General features: G+C 41.4%; 1 protein-coding gene across 2 annotated transcripts in view; it reads right to left on the reverse strand.

Moving 5' to 3' along the window:
- Positions 1-25,320, reverse strand: part of BAIAP2L1 (BAR/IMD domain containing adaptor protein 2 like 1) — an 88,197-nt gene that overhangs the window by 24,203 nt on the left and 38,674 nt on the right. For both annotated transcript variants that reach the window (XM_024745499.1, XM_024745498.1), the window contains exons 4-7: positions 4,197-4,258; positions 4,021-4,092; positions 2,620-2,757; positions 1,801-1,953 (exon numbers count right to left, since the gene is read on the reverse strand). In XM_024745499.1, the coding sequence (XP_024601267.1) occupies positions 1,801-1,953; positions 2,620-2,757; positions 4,021-4,092; positions 4,197-4,258 (425 nt within the window). The remainder of the gene's footprint in view (positions 1-1,800; positions 1,954-2,619; positions 2,758-4,020; positions 4,093-4,196; positions 4,259-25,320) is intronic.

The raw sequence follows: 25,320 nt of genomic DNA on the forward strand, positions 1-25,320 counted from the left end.
CCACAGCCTGGCTCTTCCTCCAACTGGACTCCCAGACTCCCCGGAGCCTTTCCGAGAACCCCTTTTTCCAGGGCGGCAATCTAGTTGGAAAAGGGAAGTAGGGGATCTTTTTTGAAACTATTTTCATAACAACCACACTGTTTTTCATCTAGGCTCTGTGTCCATCAGAAGTGGGCTGGGGGAGTTGGTGTAAATCCTAAGCCCCGCCTCTCACACCACCCTGTCCCCTGCCTGTGACGCAGACACACCGCGGACCAACTACTAAGCCTGCTTCATCCAGGACTGGTATCAGGGAAAGCACAAAAGTGGTTTCAGAGACTTGAAGAGACTTCTGCTAGGGAAAGGAGGAGATCTGGCTTGCGTCACACTAAAAAACGTAATAGGGACTCAAGGTTAAGTGTAAGAAAGACTGTCAACAACTAGAGCTCTCTGGAAATAGGCCATGTTGCCTCACGACACAGCAAGGACCCCATTGCTGGGGGCTGGTGTCACCACAGAGAGCTTCAAGGTTGCTTCTGTGCCCCTCCGGCCCACGACCCTGCCCCAATAGGACAGTGTCACCATGGAAACATTAGTATGTATGCACTGGTGACAAAAGCGATCATCTAATGCAGCATATTTTTCTTTCCTGTAACAACCTGAGACCTTAGGTATTTAGATTTGGTAGCTGAATATTCCTTAAAGTTGCAAAAACTTTATGGAATATGTAACCTGTGATATATGCATACATACAAGTCCAAGTTTTTTTTCCCCCTGAAAAGAGGAAGTTGCGCTATATTCAAGCTCTTACAAAGCTTCTCATATCATGGAGTGCTCTCTAAATTACTTTACTATGAATAACAATGAATATTTGACTTCAGTCAATGCTAGTTCTGGATGCTTACATAAGCCCAATAGAATTCATAATTTAAAAAATAAAAAAAGAGAGGAAAGGAAATTTAACACACAGTTTGTAATGATTCCTGGAAATATAACCTCACAACTGCATGAGCTGAAGGAGAGGGATAAATCCAGTCACGCAGCTGATGCGACCTTGAACAGACACACAACCTGAGGAGGAGTGAAAAAGGAGCCCCGACCAGCTGTCCTAAGGCTGTGAATGGGGTCTGTGGCCTGGGATAGAATTTCCAGCAACACCATCTACATGGACCCCCAAGGTGAGCATCTCAGGCCACCCAGGTGGGCTGGACCTGGGGCCTGCCGGGACTCATGCCGTGGTTCTGGGGAAGGCACTGATGTTGAAGATGCATCAGAAAGAGTCTGAGAAAAGCTGACTCATGGGTGAGAAAAGGAAAAAAGGGCCATTTCTCAGTTATTCAATAAGTATGAATGTGTTACTAAATTAAACATTATAAACAAGCATTTGGCCATTTCATCTACATTTCTAAAAGTTTACACATTCAAGTTGGTCAAAAATTATTTCCTTGGGGAATTTCCCTGGTGGTCCAGTGATTAGGAATCCACCTTCCAATGCAGGGGACGTTGGTTCAGTCTCTGGTCAGGGAACTAAAATCCCACATGCCATGGGACAACTAAACCCACGCGTTCTAGAGCCCGCGCACTGCGATGAAAGATCCCGCGTGCCACAGCTAAGATATCCCGTGTGCCACAACTAAGACTCAAGGCAGCCAGATAAATAAATAAATAACTATTATAAAAAATTTATTTCCTTGGAATCTTCTCCCTGGCAAAATAAGCCTTTCGCTTTATACTTGGGCACGCATGGAAGGTGAAGCATTTCAAGGGCATTTAAATATGAATAAAATTAGTCCTCACAACGCAATCTGCCACCACACCCACCTGTAAGTGATACTGATGAATGTGATTTGCGAAGCTGCAGTGTTTGTCAACTAGGAAGCAGAAGCGCCTTTTCTCTTCAAGTATAGCTTCTTTGCAACCATCTGCAATGAATTTCTGGATTTCATTCTGGCGAGAAGTGATGGTTTCTACATACTAGGAAAATAAATAATAGTTATACAAGTATGACATGAGGAATCAAATAGCTACACAGCCTGACACTTATCTTCTCCCATCTTTATGCTTGGTTTATTCTGATAATGGAGTAAGTGCTAAATGCAGATAAACATTAGACAAAATGACGTACTTGTAACCTGATCTGAGCAGATGGCAAATTCTCATTAAGATCCCTGACTCATGCTTGGAGAGAAGTTGCCAAAGGCCTTACATTCCACTGGGTAATCTGCATAAAATATTACTTTGTAATCCAGGGATATGATCATGTTTTACTGGAAAATCGTGGGACCAAAAAGTTCAGAACCAGAAAGTTCAAGTTCAAATCCCAGTTCCAAGTGCCAACCATGTGACTTAACTTAAGCCTCACTTTCCCCATCTGTAAAATGGAGATAGTAATGCTTATACTGGGGAGTCCCTGACCCTCCCTGAGTTGGGAGAAAATGCCAATGCTCTTGACTAATTATTAACTTAACTCTGGGGAACTCTGCGGCCTTCAGCTCCTACCAAGTCGAAATGCTTATTTTTAACTTTCAACAGCAGAACAGTGACGGATGAAGTATAGACTGACTGAGGTGAGCACGCTTCCCCGTTAACTGTACAGATCATCAACCCCAAAATAAAGTAAAATAGTGCTGAAAAGTTCACCTCCATCTCCTTGTGTTCATATTTGAGTGCATTTCGTCCTCCTTGGCTTTTCCTTCTGATCTTCTTCAATTCTGCTTGAGATTTCTCCAAAGAATCTAATTTATTCCTGTGTTCTGCTTGGTATCTTTTGAGAGTCGCCTGTAAGTTAAACATTGCACTTATTTTTACTGCAGCACCAGGCAGTGTCAGGCTGTTACTCTTGCTGCATTTCCACTGGGCGTGGTGGCAAAAGGCCCACGCTTCGCGCTGCCCTGCCTGGCTGCAGGTATCCCCACTTCACACCACCCCGCTCCGCTCCTTCGACTTCAATGTCCTGTCCTGAAGTTCCCCATTTATATGATGAGCCCCTGACCAGAAGGGCAGCTTCTCGGAGGAAAACAATGTCGTTTCTTTCTTTTATTCCTTTTTTTCCAAGGTTTTTGGACACTGGGTGGCCTGTAAGTGCTTTGGTGAATAAATGAACAATATCAACTCACACACTTCTGACTGTTTTATGACTTAACGATTTCAAGAAACAGAATGAACAAGAGCCATCGCTTCCGGTGATTCTGAGGGCTGTGAAACAGAGTGTTCTGGAGCCTCACAGACCTGGGTTAGAATTCTGGCTTCATCCCTCATTTCCTGTGTGATCTCAGCAATTACTTAATTTTTCTGAAATCCATGCTTACCCTCTAATCTGTACAGTGGGGATATAGTAAGAGTACCTATGTTACAGAGTTTCTGTGGGGATAAAAATCAGACAATGCACGTAAAGGGCTTGGTATTACATCCTCCGGGCCACAGAGCACGTGCACGCAGGGCAGCAGGACGACTTCAGGGTGACCCCCACCGCTTACTGCCGTGCGGGGCTTGTGAAGAAGGGGAGCTTCGGGCGGCCAAGGAAGCAGCTAGTGTGCAGCAGAAAGGCGAGGCAGAAGGAGCAAACTGCTGGAATCGACACTGCCATAGGGCAGCAGGAGAGAGACGCCACGATGGGACCGGGGCCCCAGGGAGCTCCAGACGGCGTCCTCCCACACGGCTCACGTCTGCAAGTGCCGGTTTGTGAAAGCAACAGCTGCACTAACGCAGATGCAGGTGTCATCCACATATGCATGTTCCTTGAAAACAATGTTTTCCAGAAGTGTATGATTCCCTGCAGGATTTCCCGCTATGCTTTTTAGTAAAGATCCCAAGTGTTAGCACTTGGCCCACTCAGCCCAAAGGGACCTTGTTGGTGTTACGCGGCTGTGTACACACTCGACACTCGACGGCCAGCTCCATCATACCTGCTGCTGCCAAGTCAGCAGTGGGGGAAGTTGTCCTCGAGCTCAGCCATCAGGCAAGTGCAGCCTTCGCGAGAGCTGGGCCCCCGGCCCCGGGCCACCTCCACCTACGGGAGGTGGAGCAGAACTAGGTACTCACGTTCATATATTTTACATCAAGCTCTGTCTTCTTCTCCAGCTCATGGATAATCTCCTTATGGAATTTTCTGAACTGTGAACACAAGGAAATGAAAAATTCAGACCAGGTTTGAGACTTGAAGTGAAATAAAATTTAAAAATAAGTATATTTGGTAAATATAAAAACAGTTCACATACATTTTCATCAAGGCTCTCGTTGAGTTTCTTGTGGATACTCGAAATCTCTATGAGAACGTGGCCTGTGGACAAAACCAGGTACGTAAGGGCAAAAAGCCATTGCGTGGTTTTTGTAAAGATACGAAGGGAAGTAAAGTGGTGGATGAAGCCCAGTCCCTGGCTGCTCCCAGAGCAGGTGGGCACCAGCCCCATGGCACTGGGAACACCGGCTGCGTCCCGACGGCGGGGGTGGGTCAGATGAACACAGCTGACAGCAAACTTACTCCACAACATCGTTCGTCAAAAGCTCGCCAACTTTGTCTTTAAACTCACGTTGTTCTCTCGCCATTTACTCATTCCCTAAGCTGAATCCTATTTATCTGGTTTAATTGTTAAATTCTCTTACAAGAGATTATTTTGGTCATTATAGTACTAACTATAGGAACAAATGACTTATTTTCATCTAATCCTGGGTAATCTGATTATCTGTCAGGCATAAAAGATAGAGGTTATTTTCTCTTCCTCATATTAGTTCTCATATCATTCTGGAAAATCTCAACACCACGGGAAACTGCAGCAGGGACAGTGTTCTGCCTCGCGTCTCCTGGGGCTACACGGTTCTCTGAAATGACTGCGCAGAAGAGAACGTTCCGGGACAAAGGAGTGTTGCTCCAAAAAAGCAGCGAGATGATCACTTGATTTGCAAAGCACATGTCCTGCGGCTCGCGGCAGGGCGCTGCCTCCCCGCTTCTAAAGCTGAACAAGAGCCCCCCTGCCAACTTCTCTACAGGAACTAAATGGGTCTGATACCCAAAAACTGGGAGCGAAAGAGTTATTTGGAACCACCACCAAATCATCCCAAACCACAAAACATGCCGAGCGGACCATCCTACGGTTCGGTGGGCAGATAAAAAGGAGTTCTTTGGGCAAACTGAAAGGCTGTGGATGAGGGAGAATGAAAAGGACGACTATGGTGGACACGGGGGAAGAGGAAAAGATTACTGACTAGACTCTGGCTTCAGCGAGCACCTCTATGCAAATGACTTTAGTAGGCCCAGTTCTGGAAACACCTGAAGACATCTGACTCTAAGGGGGCAGCCCAGGCTCTCCCCCATCTTCAGACTCAGAAATTCTGCCCGTCCTGAACACGTCCACCTGGATGTCCCACTAGTCACCCCGTATTCGGCAGGCCTACGAGTGAACCCCACCCCGCCCTCATTGTCTCTAATCCCAGCTCTTGGCTGCCAGCCAGCCAGTCATGAGGGGTCGACACCCCGCCTACGCCCAATGACAGACTCATTCCCTCGTGCCATCACTTGGGCACCTCCGGCATGGAACCATGCCTCTTACTCATCCTGCTTCCTTGGGCAACAAATGTGCCAGCCCTCCCCTACCCAGGAGAGAAGGCATGTGGGGATGACGTGAAGTCGATGTTCACTCGATGACCTGTTCTAGGAGAGGTGGGCAGGGGTCTCCCCAGGCCCTCTGCCCCACATGTTTACACCTGCCAGTTGGACCTCTTAGGAGGCGCCCTCCTCCTTCAAGCTCTTATTTCTCATGACTCCCAGCTTGTTCTCTTCTGGATCTCCTCCCTCACAGGTGCCAGGGATCTTTCCAAATCTACATGTAAAATGTCACTCCCTCCCATGGGGTCCCAGATAAAACAACTCCTCGGCCTGACCACCATGAGCAGTGTTGCTTAAAATAACCATCGTGGGTGGTGGGGACAGAGAATCTCTTGGAAGGATATAACCATGTTAATAGGTTATAGGTACATGTAAGTCCCTAAGCACCATGTGATTCTAGGAACATCTGCTGGATAAGCATAAGAGCGAGGGCAGACACGTCCCCAGCACTGATGGTCCACGTGCCAGGGTATCAAGGTACCCACTCTACAACCTCAGTGACACTGACTCCATTTATCCCATAATTCAGTTCTCCTAAAGCTCAACATGAAACAAATAAACCAGAGTTCTTCACAAAGGAAACCTTTATATGACCAAGAATATAATTACATTAATATGTCATTTCATATATTGAAATAATCTGAGTTACCTTCACATCTATTTTAAACCCATAACTCCGAGTTGGAGATGAAAAATAAACAACAACAACAAAAACCACTTCAATTAATTGAAAATCAAGCAGTCTATCCTGGGCAAATCAGATCTACTTAAAAAAGAAAAAGGTCTAAAAATAATTTTGCTTAAATCATTCAGAGTGATTCAGGCTAGTAGCAAAGTATTCACATTTTTTTTTTCATGTTGTCATGAACTTAATTTCTACAACCTTATATAACATGGACCTCTGAGAAGCGTGTCAACAGTATGTGCTTGTGCAGTGCCCTCGGGAACGCCAGCGCTGCTAAAGCCGCCAGCGCTGCTAAAGCCGGCGCTCTGGCCTGAGGGCCCCGGCCACCCGAGCCCCCTCCTCACTCTCCCCCTCCTGTCCACAGTCTCTCCCCGCCCCGCAGGCGCCCAGTGAAAAGGCCCAGTGAAACAGCCCATTCACTCTGCGGGCAGAGACGGAACACCTGACCTTCCCCCCTGTTATTCCTGTCCCTCACAGTTCGTGGAATTTAAATGCCAACCTCATAGCAGCAGCCACTGAGTCCTCAGTCATAAAAAGGATTAAAAAACATCTTTACTGTGCTTTTGCAAGCTGCCAAAAGAGTATCTTGAAACAAAATGAAAACAGCCTTTATGTTCAATCTACAGAAGTTTATTCTTAACATAGCAAGTGTTACTTTATGTCTGAAATGTGGTATCGCACGTTTTACTCTTAGCCCTGTAACCTACTTTTTCATAAATTACATTTGGGAAGAAAAAAAATTTTTGAAATGAGAGGGTGCAGTCGAGAAAGCACGGCCCAGATTCTAATGGAGCAGAACTAAGTAAACGCCTAAACAGGAATCAGAGTGTCGATCCCAGAAATTACAGCATCGTATGTACTGGATCAATCATTTCCTTTTTTCCCTTTTAGGTTCTGAGTTAATATTTTGGGATGAAACTCATAGTAAGTACAGTAATGTAATTCGGTCTGAATAAATTATATTCTTAAATAGCAATATTAAGGGAATTTAAAAATATACAAATTTTTCAAAATCATGAACTTGATACAACTAAAAGTCAATGTCTACCATCAATTTTTCTCTAAAATTCATACAAATAATAGCTCTTCATGGTATCACTCTAATTTTAGGAACTATGAACAAATATGTCCAACATTTTGGACAATACTGTATGAAGATACACATTTAGCCAATAGGCAGTATGGACTTTATAAGTTAAACAAAAATTAAATATTACTAGTATGAACACAAAGAAAGTTTTCATCTGAAATACAGGTTAGTCATTGGACTATTAATATATTTTCAACTAGATAATTCTTCATCAATTCACAGTATAAATTTAGAGGAACCAGATGGACACTACTAACAGACGTGAGTAGCACAGAACGTGTAGGCATAAATATTCTTTTTCATTTATATTTGATTGTGGATAATCAGAACATTTATTATTTCCAGATAGCTCACAGAGCAGTGACAGGCACACACTACTTCCTCCGTGTGACTTTGAGTGGAATCAGACAATAAAACAACAAGATGGAAGCCAACCCACTACTGGGCTAAAGTTACACTGTATGGATGAAAGGAAAACTGATAGAAAAAATGTCACTGGAAAAAGGATATACTTTTTCTGAGAGTTTTTCAAATATCCAGTGTGATGCAGAGAAAAAATAATGAAAGTAAAAGCAAATTACACATAGATGGGATACGTTAAAAAACACAAGTATGTACTCAGGGTCACCAACACTTAGCAGAGTCGGAGTAGTACCCACCAACATGTGACCCAGCTTGGAGGGCTTTGCCAGCATCTAAGAATAGCTCCCAATGGCTGTTCCCAAGTCCCTGGATGCAGGTGGAGGTGCTCTTCTCTCATCAGTATTGAAATTGTGCAAATAAACAATGTGCACATAGGCACAATGCCAAGTCAGTGACAGGGTGAGCATTTCATCCAGCGTTCCTCCAAAGTCTAGCTTTTGACTTACCCAATCATAGTTCTACAGTTCTAATTAACACCTTGCATGGAGACTATAATTATTCTACCATTGATCATGATTTATCCCATCTGATGAAAACAAGTGAGACAAACTGAAGTTATACAACAGAATTATATAGTGTTCCAAAGTTCTTTCATTGTCAGAAATGAAAGTAAAGTGCCAAGTAACAATTGACTTTGATAAGAAAAGATGCATGGTGAAATCTCCAGGGTAGCCACTAAAAGAATAAAGTTCATATAACTATCAAGCTAACAGAGAGGAGAACAAATAGTCAAAAAGAGGACTAGAGAAGAAATTAACATAGGACAGAGAGTAGAAAGCAAAAGTAATTACACTGGAGGTAAATGGAGTATATAGTTTAATTAAAAGACAAAGATTGTTAGGATTAAAAAAACAACACCCGGGGCTTCCCTGGTGGCGCAGTGGTTTAGAGTCGACCTGCCGATGCAGGGGACACGGGTTCGTGCCCCGGTCTGGGAAGATCCCACATGCCGTGGAGCGGCTGGGCCCGTGAGCCATGGCCGCTGAGTCTGCGCGTCCGGAGCCTGTGCTCCACAACAGGAGAGGCCACGACAGTGAGAGGCCCGCGTACCGCAAAAAAAAAAAAAACAACACCCCACTATATTCTGCTTACAAGAAACCCACTTAAATACAGAAAGGTTGAGAGTAAAAGGATGGAATCAGATACATGGCAAACACTAACCAAAAGAAAGCTGATGCCGGTACGTTAAGACCAAACAAAGAAGACAAAATAGTCAAAGAAGGCAAGAAGCATTATTAGAGATAAAGCAGTCATTTCATAATGGCAAAAGGTTCAATTCATCTGGAAGATAGAAAAATTTTGTATTTGTGTGCATATCAATGTAGTCTCAATGTTTCTAAACCCAAACTGAATTATAAAAAAGAAACAGATAAATCAATAGCCATCACAGGAGATTTTAATATATCTCTCTTAGTAAACTGATAGAACAAGCAGACAAAAAAATCAGTACAGATATAGACTGAATAATGCAATAAATAAACGATCTAGTGAACATATTAATACTATATAATACATATAAAGAATACATTATCTAAAGCAGAAACTAACACACCATTGTAAAGCAATTATACTCCAATAAAGATGTAAAAAAAAAAAAAAAGAATACATTATCTATATACACCCTACATGTAAAGCTTATCCAATAACTTCATTTTAAAGCAAACACAAAATACTAAAAAGGGGGCTTCCCTGGTGGTGCAGTGGTTGAAAGTCCGCCTGCCGATGCAAGAAAAAAAATACTAAAAAGGAACCACAAGAAAGCCTCCTGGTATTTCAGAAAAACTGAAATTATACTTAGGATGTTCTTTAAATGCACCACAATTAAGCTAGAAATCATTAACAAAAAGGTAACTAGAAAATGTCCATATATTGGAAATGAAACAGACTTCTAAATAACCTGTAAGTCAAAGAAGAGAGCACAATGGAAGTTAAAATGATTTTGAAATGAAATGATAAAAGAAAATACAGCATATAAAACACGTAAGATGCAACTAAAGCTGTGGTTACAGGTAATTTTATAGCCTCAAAATGCATATATTAGAAAAAAATGAGTGAAAAATCAATGCTCTAAGCACCCATTTCAAGAATTTAATGAAATAATACCCAATAATAAAAAGAAATGAACTAGACATAAAAATATGGATGAATTTCAAACACATTATGCTCAATGAAAGCTACATACTGTATGATTCCATTTATAAAACATTCCAGAAAAGGCAAAACTGACAGTTATCTGATAAACAAATCTGCTTACCCTATTACCCAGCAATTCTACTCCTAGATATTTTTCCCAAATGAGTGCATTTGTTCACCAAGACATGTACAAGAATGTTCCCAGCAGTTTTATTCATCACATCTCCAAGTTAAAAACAACCCAAATATCCATCAACATAAGAATGGATAAATTGTGGAATACTCACTCACACAATGGAGGAGCAGGGAGACCTCAAACTGTATAAACTCCCCTCAAATCCTTGACTAACACTTAAATTGCACATGCTCAGGGTGAGACTAGGAAATGCAGCAAAAGCAACAGTTGGAAGGTTGGAAAGCTTAGCGGATGTTCTCAGGATACACAGTGTTGGGAATATAGAGTTTGAAATTCAAGGTCTGGTAAACACCACAGGCTTCCCACTGAAACTGAGAAGGGCTATACCTTAGGAATGAGGACTGAGTCACAGGACTACGGGCAAAACCAAAATAGATCCACCAGAAAAAAGTCCAAAATTAAGCCTCCACAAAGTCAGGTGATTCATCAGTAATTAACTGTCTGCTAGAATAAAACTCCACACTCTTAAGAGGAGGGTAACAGAATCCAAAGTCTCTACAATATTTTACCACAATATACAGAATAGGAAAAAAAAAAAAATCAGTAGACAGGGTGAATAGTAAAACTACAAACAAACTCTGAACTCTTTTTCCCAAGAGTTAGTATGGTCATTTTTTGGTATTTAAAATATATTTCATAACTCTAATAATAGTTAAGTTTATTTATAACATAACAAACATATTAACATATAAATTTCTAATATAAAATTAAAATTTCTAATAATTCCAAAGCTATTTTAGATGTATTATAGGATCGAGAAAGTGTGTAAATATGTTGATGTTACCGGGAGCCAGGGTTCTCAAACATTTCCAAAATACGTAAGTGTAAGTGCATTTGCTCATTTATTTGTGTATGAATATATGTGTGTATACATATAAACACATGTCTATTTTTGTGTATGTACACAATATAAGCTATACACATGTATATATTTCCTAGCTCTGTTGGCTCAAATGACCCAGATGACATCTCAATAGCAATGAGCACACCTAGTACCCAAATCTTGGTTTCTAAAATCATTCCCCACTAAGGGGAAGCAACACTCCTCAGAAAAATGGCTGTGGATTCCACAGCTGAGGCATAAAAAGACAAGATGAGCCCAGAACACACTGTTACGCAAAAGAGTAAGGAAGTGCACAGGAATGAATGAATGAACGAATGAGCAAAAGAGTCAGCTCAAAAGAGCTCCTACAGGCCAAACATGGGACAGTTTGAGCACCAAAATAAGGACAGTAATATATTATAAATCATTGAAAGATTCATATAATCCATGAGACCACAGCAATAATAAATAGATAAATTTAAAAAGAAAGAAATGAGGGAGAAGGGAGGGCTCCTGCTAAAAGTGGAATGCCAAGTGCCAACTGGTCAGTATGAAGGGAATGTTAGAGCTGCAAAATCATCACAGTAGAGTTTGCAACCATCACAGTAAAGACTGGTTCGGGCAAAAATCATTAATAGGTGTTAAATTTAGGATACAAATGTTGATGAGGAATAAGATATTTACATAGTCTGAAAGTAGCAACAGAAAAAAAAAGCAACTGTACATTGGAGAAATCAGACAACACCTTCACTGGACAGTCAAAAATAATGCCACAAATGAGAGGCAGGTAACACTGTGTGTCCAAATTGATACTCTGAGCACAAATTGCCTTAGATAGCATTAATATAACCTGAATCTAATCATGAAGACCTGGCATTTGAGAGTTATTATCTTGCGTTCCTGACTATTCATCCCCTTTTAGGGTTTCTGATACAGGGCTATCTCATGCTAGTTCTTTATTGCCAACATTAAATTTATTTGCTTATTGTTGGAGAAGAATAAAATGATTTTATCCTTCTCTGATGGTACATCCAGTACTAGCTGACAAAGGTAAGGAAGAGATGAAGAGGTCTGTTGACAGGAGAAATAACATCAATGTTCTACTTATTTAATAGTAAGACCCCTGAAAACCTCGATTTTAGAAAATAGTAGAAATGGCCAAAGATCTGAAAGTGACAAGTCCTCTGAGCCAAACAAAAGTTGTAACCATAAACCTAAACACCACCCCTGCCCCCGACCCCACCAGAGTGGAGTCCCTTTTAGATACAGAACGAACAGAACTTACTTTTATATAAAAGTCTACAAGAGATTGCCTAAAGGATGTTGGTTTTTCATAATAAGAGGCCAGCAGCTACTGCTGATCTCTTAGTGATAGAGCACAAGATCTATAGGAAGAAGAGCTCATGAAGAAGATGAAAGGCTGGTAAAGGAGTCTGGAAAGGGCCGGGGTACTGTGAAAGCTAAAAGATTGAAGCATCTTCAGAAAGTGGGGTCCTCTGGGCTGTCATCACCCACAGAGAACTCAAGGGACACGAAGACTGGGCAAAGGTCAGAGTCTGCCAGAAGTTACAATGGTGCCAGACAAGCCTCTTAGCTGTGCACACCTGGGAAGTTACTTAACCTCTCTCCAGGTAACCTCACCTGTATGGTGGTAACCAGAATACTTACTTCACAGGCTTGGGGGAGTGTGATACTTTCCTGTGAGTTGAAGAGAAATACTGGCTGATAAGGTGTGTGCGTCCAGACAGAAGTAGCAAATTAGTTCAATAATGCATGATATATGCCAACAGCATGGGGCCCACACTCCTCAACACGCCATTTTCTGGGTGAGTACTTGTTTTCTAGAAATAAAATCCACATACTAGGTTGCCAACTTGTAACTAGTCACCGTGTTTCATTATTTTTTGTTCCTTACACATATACATCTATATATTCTTTAGTATGCTTTATTGTACTATGTTTAAAATGCTTCGGAATAACTCTTAAAACTTACAGAATGAAAGAAACAGACACCGACCTCTCCTAAACTCATCTCCTCCCTCCCCACCCCCGATTCCCAGGGTCCCCAAAGGAAAAACTGTTACTCTCCTATTATCAAACAGAACACAGTTAGAGAATACACTCTGCTTTCCTCCACCTCACAGCCTTTACAGTACTGTAGTTAAACAGTATCTATCAGGATTGATCCATGATGAGAAGAGATACATCTGACCACTGCGGGTTAGAACAAATTGCAAGGGCACTTCTGGTTTTGCTCCAACGTGTAAAAAGCCTGGAAGTCGTCACTCCCTTACTTACAACAAGAAACGAGCTAAACAAACTGAAAAACAGCTCTTAGATTCATCGGAGAATTAAGTTCACAGGCGGATGTGGAAAATCAGAGTTTACCAGGAGCAGAGACTGATGCTGGAGCCATGGCTGCCAGGAACCCAAACGGTAACTGAGGATTTGCTGGAGGCTCAGTGTGGACCAGCTTGAGAGTTAAACAACAGGCAGCTCACATTTTCATGAGTTTTATCTGTAGGAGGCATCCTTGCCACCAGGTTTTTATTGTTAGGAATGGAGAAAATTCCTCTGGGGCTTCTGGCAGGGGGAGGGAGAAAAGGACCGTTTTGAAACATCTGCCCAGAGTTGTTCTGTTCTTGTTCTGTTCTGTGTAAGGAAAGCTAGCCCTCCAGGGAAACACTTTTCCTCAGCTTTATCTGATCTGGGGAAGGACAACTAGGTACCTGCAGCCCCTCTAGCCTTCCTGTCTCAATTAAGGGGAGGGGAAAAAAGGCTAAGGAACTCTTCCGAAGGTCACATCCCAGATACTGTGGCCCACTGTAAAAACCAAAAATACCCAACAAAACAAAACAAAACAATGGAGATTTAAACGTGAGATTATAGAATGGTCCCCCTCTCCAATATTTTACCACCACATCACCCATCAACAGGACTCCCGGATAATAACAGTGGATTACAACTGACACTCCATTTAGAAGGATTTTCAAAAGAAACCCAAAGACAACAGGGGAGACAAAGACACTGGAGAAAGGATAGTCCTTTCAACAAAGGATGCTAAACAACTAGACACCCACTTGCAATGAATCTAGACACTGACCTTATACTTTTCACAAAAAGCAACTCAAAATGGAGCATACACCTAAATGTAAAATGCAAAACTATAAAACTTTTAGAAGATAACACCAGAGAAAATACACATGACTTTGGTTTAGCAATGAGTTTTTAGATATAATGCCAAAAGCATGATCCATGAAAGAAAAAAACTGGTTAAGTTGGACTTCGTTAAAATTACAAACTTATGCTCTACAAAAAACACTGTTAATAGAATGAAAAGACAAGCCACAGATTGGGAGAAAATATTTGCAACACACATATCTGATAAAGGAAGGACTTGTATCCAAAATACATGTAAAAAATATATAAAGACTGCTTAAAGCTCAACCATAAGAAAACAAACTCAGTTAAAATGTAAGATATACAGATGGCCAATAGGCATATGAAAAGATGATCCATATCATATGATTAGGAAACTGCAAATTAAAACAACAAGATACCACCATACACCTATCAGAATGGCTATAATCCAGAAAACTGACAACACCAAATGCTGAAGTGGAGCAAGAGGAACTCTCATTCATTACGGGTGGGAATGCAAAATGGTACAGTCACTTCTCAAGATAGTCTGGCAATTTCTTACAAAGGTAAACAGTCTTATTTGATCTAGCAATTGTGCTCCTAGGTGTTTACCCAAATGACTAGAAATATTATACCTGTGGAAAAACCTGTACAGTATATGAATGCCTATAGCAGCTTTATTTATATTGCCAAACCCTGGAAACAACCCAGATGAGTGGACAAACAAACTGTGGTACATCTGTACAACTGAATATTATTCAGGGATTAAAAAGAAACCAGCTATTAAACCATAAAAAGACATGAAGGGAGTTTAAATGTATGTCATTTAGTGGAAGAAGTCAGTCTGAAAAGGCTGCACAGTACACAGTTCCAACTAAATGACATTCTGGAGAAGGCAAAACTACAAAAACAGTAAAAAGATCGGTGACTGCCAAGGACTGGTGGGGGGGTGGCTGTTTATACATTTGTCAACCTCATAGAACCCCAATATAACCTATGATCTTTAGTTAATAGTAATGTACCAATACTGGTTCATCATTTGTAACAAATGCACCACACCAATGCAAGATGTTAAAAACGGGAAATAGTGAGTGGGGGAGAGAGTGTGTGTGAGAACTGTGTGAGATCTATTCAATTTTGTATAAACCTAAAACTGCTCTAAAAACTAAAGTCTATTAATTAAAAATAAATTCACAGCAGTCATCTGGAACCTGCAGTGATTAGGAACCAGCGCCCTGCTTGGAGGAACACACACGTAGTGTCTGAATGTTTCTGGCAGTTACACAAGGAAGAGAACTTGATCTTCTGATTCCGTTACCTTTGTGCCCCCAAGTGCCTGCCTGGAACACACCGGCCTTAAAAGTCTGGTTGTTAATGGATATACTGAACAAACAAATGAAAGGGTGACTGCAGTGAAGCATGGAAGTTCAGTGATAGCCGGAGAAGAAAACCAGCAAAAGCTGGACCTATCAGAAAGTGGCATCTGTAGTGTTTGATTTTATTGGTATAAATATATTGATTACAGAAATGCCTACAGGAAAAGTGACTTTTGCGGAACCCAAATGCCTGGTCCCTAACGTGTGAGCGCTGGGCATCCATCTGCAGCCACAGCAGAGCCGGCTGGCTCCAGGTGGGGCTGTTTCCATCCTCAGGGCTCCAGGAGCAAGTTCCTGTCATCTTTTGTTTCCTATCACCAAGATTTAGTAACACTGAGGTCCAGTCTCAGAGGCTTCTGAGTCACAAACAAGACAATTTTTTTTAAAAAAAACAAGAGACATATTTGTTTATAAAATTTTCATTTTGCCAAGCAAGAAGCTACAATCCCAGACTCTGTGGGTTCATTGCTGGACACCTGGCAACCCGAGTTGTGAGGATTAAGTGCCTAACAAGTGGAATGTGCTAAGAGCAAGACACACACTAGACACTCAGTGTTTGATTCCTTCCAGCTTCCTGATAAAAAGTGGGAGAGGAAGGGAGAGACGAGAGAGAAGGGAGGAAGCTGGTATAAACTACTTATTTTGGAAGTTTGGCAATAGAAGAAAAGTGAATTAAGAAGGTAGCTAGAAAAAGAAACATTAAAACATTTTTTTCTTTTTTAAGAAACATTTTCTTTTTCTAAATAAGGTCTGCAGAAAGAAAAAATGGAAACTAATAAACCTCATATGACTGACACACTGAATTAAATTTAAGCTTATGTAAGAATGCTTTTAAAAATAAAATATTACTATTATCCTAACAACAGGACTTAAATCTCAATGGGAATTATCACTAGAAAACCTTCTGGATATTTTAAAATCAAGTCTTTTCAGTTAGGTATAGAGCAAATGCAATCCCACAATATCAGCGATCTAGTCTTCTCAATACCTAAGGTAATACCTAGTAGAGATGTCCCCTCAGAAAATTATAACCAAGTATTATGTCAAGGAGGGTGGAGATTCAGGGCTTAGGTGATAATTCTGTCATTAGATTGATTCAGGAAGCAAACTGAATGTTTATTATCCACTTCATTTTTGATTAGCAATTAAACTAATTTAGCCTACCTGCTACACATAAATGCTGTCAAGTTAAACAAAGTACAGGATTTGCAATGAAAATATTTCCCAAGTTGGATTTTAATGTACTACTCTTCTTTTACCTAGAAGAACAATGTGAATTTGTTCAAGTGTATCAATTATATCACACAAATAATTTATCAATTTTGCATCCATATACAGATTATAAGCAGTTGTCTTCTTTATGTGTGAATGTAAAATACAGCATTAAAAGATTAAAAGTTTTCCATAAGTTATTACACCAAGTGAGGTAAATAAACATTAATTATTTATTCTCTTTTCATCGATTAGTAGATTAAGGTTAAAATACAACCATTTTGATGCCAACAAAAATGAGAGCAGGTGCGCATTATCAATAATGAATGAAGCTGACAACCAGTTAGTCTTACGGAATCACTAATTAACTGCAGGCATTTTCATTGAAGCTTGAAAAATGCTACATCTGAAAAAATTTTAGGTTCTTTAAAATTATTAAAACAGGACCCCCAAACACAAAGATGAGGACAATACACAGGTAGAGGAGGCACTAAGAGACAGTTTCCGTCCAGTATTGCTGAGTAAAACCATCTTAAATTTTTAAGTGAAGAAATTTTTCACAAGACTATGGTTTTTTATTGTTTTCTTTTAAGGCAACCAGTTCTAATTAGACAAGTTTAAAAACACAAAACTGGGCTACTGCTCCCAACTTTTGGATGGAAAGACATTAATCTAAAACCATACTCCCCATATGGATGTTGGTCAGTCCTAGTATGACGTGAATTTAAGGGAGATTCCACAAAATCCAAAATCTATTTTATTATATCTCTTGCTCCGAAGGGACAACTGAGCAAACAGGATAACTTGGTGCTTTCACAGTTCAAAAGTATTCCTCACCTTCTTCTACTTCAGACGGCAAGATGACAACTGTATGATCCTCATGGACAGCTTACAGATGTCAAGTCCTTGCCTTGTGCCAAGCACGGTGCTAGCTGCCTTACAGAAATGGCCTCATTTAGTCCTCACAGCCCAAGAAGAAGTAGCTCTATTACCTCACGGTACAGAAGGGGAAGCTGAGACTTTGAGAGGTTAGATGATTTTTCCCCAAATTACAAAAGTACTAAAGGTAGTGGGGCTGGAATTTGAACTCATGTCCGACCCTGAGCCTGTGCTCTTAACTACTTTGCATCCTCACTCAAATATGCAAAAGGAATTAGATTTTCCCTACCGGGTACCCTAGGACAGAATGATGCCCAGTATGTGTGAATTACAGGGACAGGCATGTGTACCCAACATCCACCAGAACACTTTAATTATTAGGGCTGTTTTAAAATGGAACAGGCTACCTCTGGGGGGACAGTAACACAGAGGCACGGACGCACTGGGTGAGGGCCGGCCTGGCTGCTTGAAGCCATTTCGGCTCAATGTTTGGTTTGTGCAGGAAGTAAAACCAAAGTAGTAGGACTGAATCCCCAAGGCAGCCCATGACAATCAACCTCCCCACACCTGTCACAGCCCAAACACACCACACACACAGGCCCTAACTCCAAGTCAAACAGAGTGGTCGATGGCCACCTTGCCTGATGCACCTAAACTTTTGAAACAAACTAAAAAAATGCTTTAGGAAAGGAACTAGGGAGGCATAAAAAGATGATGATCCACTGCAAACGGCAGGGAACCCCACAGCCTGCAGTACAGCTACACTGGGGAAGAGCGCTCACAAAAGGGCTGGGCTGCCAGCCCGACTGGCACGTTACTGTGGCTGTGAGGCTTTATGTGGGGTGGGGAGGGCTGGTCCCTGCATCCCTGGTTCATCTGTATGATGGACATGTAAACAAACAGCCCCTGATACGACCTGGCGAGAATCAAATGAGAACACAGAGGTGAAGCATCTGACTCGCTGTGATGCTTATAACTGTTGGTTTCCTTGCGACTGAGGGAAGCCACAGGGCACATTGAGAGAGCGAAAGAGGGCCCGTCTTGCCCACGGGGATAAAAAGCTACTCGTTCAATGAACTCCTGACCTACGTTTCCAGCTGCTGCCTCAACATTTCCGCTTGGTCTAACAGGCATCCCAAACCTAAGACATCTACGAACAAACCCTGACCCCTCATCCACCACACCCTCTCACAGTTGGCGGCCAGTGTACAGCAAGCCCACTGCCTCTCCCTTCAATCCCAGGCCGACCCAGCGTTCTGGCTCACCTGCACTGGGACAACAGCCTCCCAGCCCGTGTCCCTGGCTCCCACCCTTCTACAGCCTATTCTTTGAGCAGAGCCAGGAAGAACCTTGCCACTCCGGAGTCCAAAGCCTTCTGAGGCCCCTCACCCTCACCTCAGGTCAAAAGGCAACGTTCTTACCATGACCCACAAGGCCCCACAGAGCCTGGTCCCACCCGTGCAGCCCACCTCCAGCCCTCATCCCCTCCCTCCCCCCATCCTGAACTGCACCTCAACTGACCGGCTTCCCAACTGGGACCCAAGCTCACCAGGCCTCAGGAACGCTGCACTTGCCGGCCTCCGCGGAACGGTCTCCTGGGACCGCTCTCCCTCCTGACTTTATGTCCCTGACGCCCCACCCAAACCAGCTGCGCTCACCCCTTTCCTCCATCAGTGGCCCTTCGCCTCATTACTGCCCGGCAAATTAGACCTGTTTACCACCCACTAGAACGCAAGTTCCCAAGAGCAGGGACTTGTACGTATTGATTATCCCGAAGTGATCAGAACAACGCCTAGCAGAGATGCTCACTGAATTGAGCATACTGTTATTTAAATGAGGAAAGAAAAACTACTGTAATCCCTTGATTACTGAATATTTGGTTTTATGTGCTTTTCAGAAAACCATAGAAGGACTTTTTTGTTTAGTTAAAGGACAATTTTTCACAAGAGCAAAGAAGAACAAACCCTGTAGTCATCCCACTACCACAATGCTCACCCTCCTCCCCAGCACTGGGACTCCACCTCCGTGCCAACAGAGGAAAATTTAAAGAAGTGAAATGTAGGCAGCCATCAAAATGATGAGTAAATGGATTACTCATGAATTCAAAGAAATATGTGTGGAATGTTAAGTTAAAAAAGCAGTGCCCCCTCAATGTTCATAGCAGCACTCTTTACAATAGCCAAGACATGGAAACAACCTAAGTGTCCACTGACAGATGAATGGATAAGAAGATGTGGTATATATCAATATATACAACGGAAAATTACTCCACCATTAAAAAAAAGGAATGAAACAATGCCATTTGCAGCAACATGGATGAACCTAGAGATTATCATACTAAGTGAAGTAAGTCAGACAAAGACAAATATCATACGATATCACTTATATGTAGAATCTAAAAAAATGATACAACTGAATTTATTTAAAAAACAGAAATAAGACTACAGACATAGAAAACAAATTTATGGTTACCAAAGGGGAAAGCAAGGAGAGGGATAAACTAGTAGTCTAGGATTAGCAGATACAAACTACTATATATAAAATATAGGTACTACTGTATATAGCACACCAAACTACATTCAATATCTTGTAATAAACTGTAATGGAAAAGAATCTGAAAAAGAATATATATATATATGACTGAATCACTTTGCTGTACACCACAAAGTAATGCAACATTATAAATCAGCTATACTTTGATTAAAAAAAAAAAGCAGTGCCCAAGATAGTTTATATAGCCACGGGTTTTAATTATTTTAAAACAGACATTTTAAAATAATAAGGAAAGAAACTGTTTCTTAGGTTCATTTTTCAGCAAAAGCATTAATTTTTTAAAAACTTGAAGTGTTTTTTTTTTTTTTTATTTTTTTGCGGTACGCGGGCCTCTCACCATTGTGGCCTCTCCCGTTGCGGAGCACAGGCTCCGGACGCGCAGGCTCAGCGGCCATGGCTCATGGGCCCAGCCACTCCGCGGCATGTGGGATCTTCCTGGACCGGGACACGAACCCGTGTCCCCTGCATCGGCAGGCGGACTCTCAACCACTGCGCCACCAGGGAAGCCCTTGAAGTGTATTTTAATACTCATTATAAAACAAGTTCTAAACTTCCTAGAGGATTCATAAGTTGTTTTAAAGTATTAATATGACATGGAAAGTTGGGCAGGATTGAGTAGAGAATAAAAGTGAGATATTAAAACATTTAATCATACATATATGAAGAGAAAAAAGAAACCTTAGTATGTCACAAGTTTCTACTGTTATAAAAATGGAAGCTGCTATCAGCTATGGCTTTGAGTTATAAATACCCGAGACATATACACATATTAGCTTCACTGCACTCAAGAGTTACAGGAATAGACTTAATCTGGACACTAAGAGTCCAGTTTTTAGTTGTAAAGAGCATGCCATTTAATTTGCCTTTTTAGTCATCTCATAATTTTTATCTTTGAACTCATGCTCCTAAAATATTCGTCAGCTTTTAATAATGCAAAACCTTTTAGTCCTAATAATATTCTTACTTCAATTTGAAATGAGACATACAAACACAGAATCTGTAGCCTATCACTCAAAGTAATAAGGCTCCAATTCTAACCTACACTCACAATCCTCTCCATGAACCCTGAATCCCAGGCAAACTGAAATATCCCCTGTCCCCTCCACCTGCTCCCTCCACCAGAAACCAACCCCTTCCTACTCAGGATTACAGCATCCCACGACTCAGTCTGTCTCTACCTCCTCTACCTGCATATGGGTGTGATTGCCTCCTCCCATGAAGTCCGGTAGCCTTTGTACCTTTTACTCTTGCACTGGGTCCTGTATTAAAGCTATGTACGTATATATTTTCATAATCTCTCTTACTAAGCTGTAGATACCCTGAAGGTGGGGACCAAGTTTATTAATGCTGTAAATGACAGTCATGGTTTCAAGAAAGCCCAGAAAAACCTGATTCATAGAGTTAGAATGCAAAGAGCCCAACACCCTTATCTGATACACTCATTTAGCCCATCAACAAACATTTCTAAGCTCATCCTAGAGCTTACTTCTCACTGAAAGTTTCACTGAGCAGGGCAGTGGTGGCACATTTGTTGTAACTGCTGCCATCTCCCCCTCTGGAACCTCCCTAGAGCAGGCACTGCTAAAAGACCATCAGGATACCTCCCCCAGCCTCAGAATCCTTCTTGAGACATTGCTGCAAGCATAGCAGTTCATAGCTCCTTTGCAGGTTTTACAGGAAGACTTGTTCCAAGGCCATTTTCTATACTGAACCAAATGCCGGCTTCCTGTCACTTCCTCCCACTGGATTTCAGGAACAATACACGAGTGACTACACCCTTCTGTTGCACACCCTGTCTTCCAGATTTTAAAGACTACTTTTGTAATTTTGTTCCCTGTGTAGAAATCCAACTTTTGTGGAGTCCTCTTTAAGGAGTACAAAATCACAAATTCAAAATTAAGTACAAGGTTTTAAAAGATGTCGTGAAACTGAGAGGCCTTAAAGCTTAAACTCGGAGTCTGTGGGAAACCCTGCACTCACCATGGAATCAACCAACTGGAATTTAACCCCAGCTTCACTCCTAACTACTTGTGTGAAGCTAGGCAAGTTATTTAACCTAAGTTTTCGTTTTCTTGTTTATAAAATGGGAATGATACCTCCTTCCTCAGAGGACTGCTATGAGAATTACATGAGACTCTTGAATTTCCATTAACGCCAACAAAATTCATTAAAGTTTTTTTATATTGAAGTATAATTAACATATCATATTGTATTAGTTTCAGGTGTACAAAATGATACAATGTTTGTGTACACTGCAAAACAATCACCACAAGAAGTCGTTACCACCTGTTACCATACAATGTTACCAAAACATTTTGTGTGTGTGTGATGAGAATTTTTAAGTTATACTCTCTTGGCAACTTTCAAATATGCACTACAATATTATCGACTATAGTCATCATGCTGTACATTACATCCCAATGACTTATTTTATAACTGGAAGTGTGCACCTCAAAATTCATTTACTGTGTAATTCATTCTGAGTCGGGTGGGGCCAACTAAAACCCTTCACAGGGGCTGGGAAATGTGTACCACTAGCCTCTTGAATCATTACAGTGTCTATTATATTGTTTTTAGTATGAATTAATTAGGATATCCCATATATTGGGGACTTCTCAGAAGTGGCATACTTATTTTTGGGGGGGTTCTTTGGTGGTAGAATACACATAACCTAAATTTACCAATAGTGACATTTAGTACATTCACAATGTTGTACAACCATCCACACTATCCAGTTCAAAAATTTCACTACCTGAAAAGGAAACCTGTACCCATCAAGTAGTTATTCCCCATTCTCCCCTCTCCCCAGCCCCCGGCAATCACCAATCTGCTTTTTGTCTCTTACGAATTTGCTCTAGAACTTTTGTATGAATGGAATCTTACAATATGTGGCCTTTTAATCTGGCTTCTGTCACTTGGCATGTTTTCAAGGTTCATCCATGTTGTAGCATGTGTCAGTACTTCATTCTTTATGACTGAATAACACCCTACAGTATGGATATACTATATTTTGTCTATCAATTCATCAGCTGCTGGACATTTGGGTTGTCTCCACCTTGTGCCTGCTGGGAATAATGCTAAGATTTTGTATGAGCATATGTTTCATTTCTCTTGAGGAGACATCTAACGAATGGAATTGCCAGGTCATAAGGTAAACTGTATTTTGAGAAACTGACAGACTCTTTTCCAATGCAGCTGCTCCATTTTACATTCCCACCAGCAATGCACAAGGGTTCCCATTTCTCTACATCTCTGCCAACACATGCTATTGTCTCTTTGATTACAGCTGCTGTGGGGTGTGAAGTGGTATCTCATGTGGTTATGATGTGCAAATCCCTAATGGCTAATGGTGTTGACCATCTTTTCATGTGCTCCTTTGTCATCCTTACTTTTTTTTTCCCTTCAATTGAGGGATAGCTAATTTACACTGGCATCCTTACTTTTAATAATTTTAAGGCATCCAGACCAGGAAAGAGTACCTAAGGAAGTGCATTTACTTCCAAGTGGCTGAAGACCAAAAACATTCAGAACCCCATGTGCGCTAACAAGGAATCTACCACGTCCCCCCCGCCAAGGCTGTCACTCTCCTGCAGCACGCCCATGTGCTTAGGAACATGTGGCCGGCCGGGTCAAGGCAGGCCTCACCCGCACCACGATTCCAACTACACCTGTCTCCGCCGTGTCCCTCTCCCTTTAACTTCGTTGTCCTCCCCCCTCAACCTACTGCAGGGGCCATACCCTTTGCTGTGTCTGGTGCCTCTGACCAGAGCCACTCTTTCTTGCTGTGAAGTCCCTTCCCCTATTTGTGTGTTAGAACTTTGTGTTTTTGTTTGACTCCTAATTTCAGGCCCAGCATAGTGCCATGAATAGAGTAAGACATTTGTGAGAGGGCATTTGTGAGAGGATGCGGGTAGCTCTCATGACTGACGTGAATGACGACAGAGGCGGTCACGAGGCAGAGCCCTCAGGCCCCTGCCTCGTGGAGACCTGGACAGTTGCTGCGGCCCCCTGACCGCTGTTCTTTGGCCACAGCTGAGAGCCTGAGAATAAGGAGTCCTAGCCTCTCCCCATCCGGAATTGACAGGACACATGATATCCTTTGAGGAGAAAAAGACCAATTTAAATAATTGTGAAAACTGGGTTTAAACAAGATAATTTTCCCTTCACACACTTTAAAATTCAAAGATTTAAGAGAACGGGCAAGTATCATAAAGTGCATTGAAAAATAGGTAATGACATTTCAGACTGACATTCAGGATGTGCCCATCATGCCGTCGTCAGGAAGCATTAAATGTTAAAATGACTCATCTTGATTTGACATCTTAGCTTTTATACCGGTAGTTTTTACTAATTATAATACATCATCTGCACGTATGGTTACTTCAAAGCTGGGAGAAGGAATGCTTTTCTTATAATGACTTCTGTAGGGAGGTACAATTTACAACACAGAACATCCTCTCACAGTTTTAGAAATTTATATAAACTTATACCAATATGCCTAGATGATATATGGACTTATATGGTATGTGCTTATATAGATGTTATAAATTATACATTTATAAATTATAAGCCTATCTTTCTCTACAGTTAGATCTTTTTTTGCTCCCAAAGAGGTGCCACCTGAAAATTGAAATGGCAAGTCATTTGCAAAGTTGGAATAAATGGTCATGTAATAAATGCTCCTAATACAAAATACAAACTCTTGATTATATCTGATAAAAACACAAAATACAGAATCATACTCACATGATGAATCAGTTTCAGACTATATGATGGTTCACTATTTAACACAACGTTTTATCTGCTGAACTATAATGGACAGGACAATCTGACTGCCATAAAATAAATCACATGAGAAAAAGCCCATCTTTTCGACATGTAGAAAATTAAATCAGCGTAACAGGCCACACAGCTGGCAGACTACCTGAGCTCAAATTAACCAGCCGTTAACCAGCTGGGTGACTTTGGCAAGTTATTTAACTCTCTTTGAACCCCAGTTTCCTCATCTGTAAAATGAAAATAATAATAATAGTACCCACACTTCAGAGAGCTATCACGATGAGTACAGGAGTTAATATGCATACGTCGGGTACAATGTTAACCAAATAAAATAAATTCCCTACTAACTGTTTCCTATTTTTGCGGAAAGGATTTTAATCTCTTTAAAGTGAGCCTTGGGCTTCCCTGGTGGCGCAGTGGTTGAGAGTCCGCCTGCCGATGCGGTGGAC

Source organism: Neophocaena asiaeorientalis, unplaced genomic scaffold (assembly GCF_003031525.2).
Source record: "Neophocaena asiaeorientalis asiaeorientalis breed wild unplaced genomic scaffold, Neophocaena_asiaeorientalis_V1.1 scaffold461, whole genome shotgun sequence".
NCBI classification, from domain to species: Eukaryota; Metazoa; Chordata; class Mammalia; order Artiodactyla; family Phocoenidae; genus Neophocaena; species Neophocaena asiaeorientalis.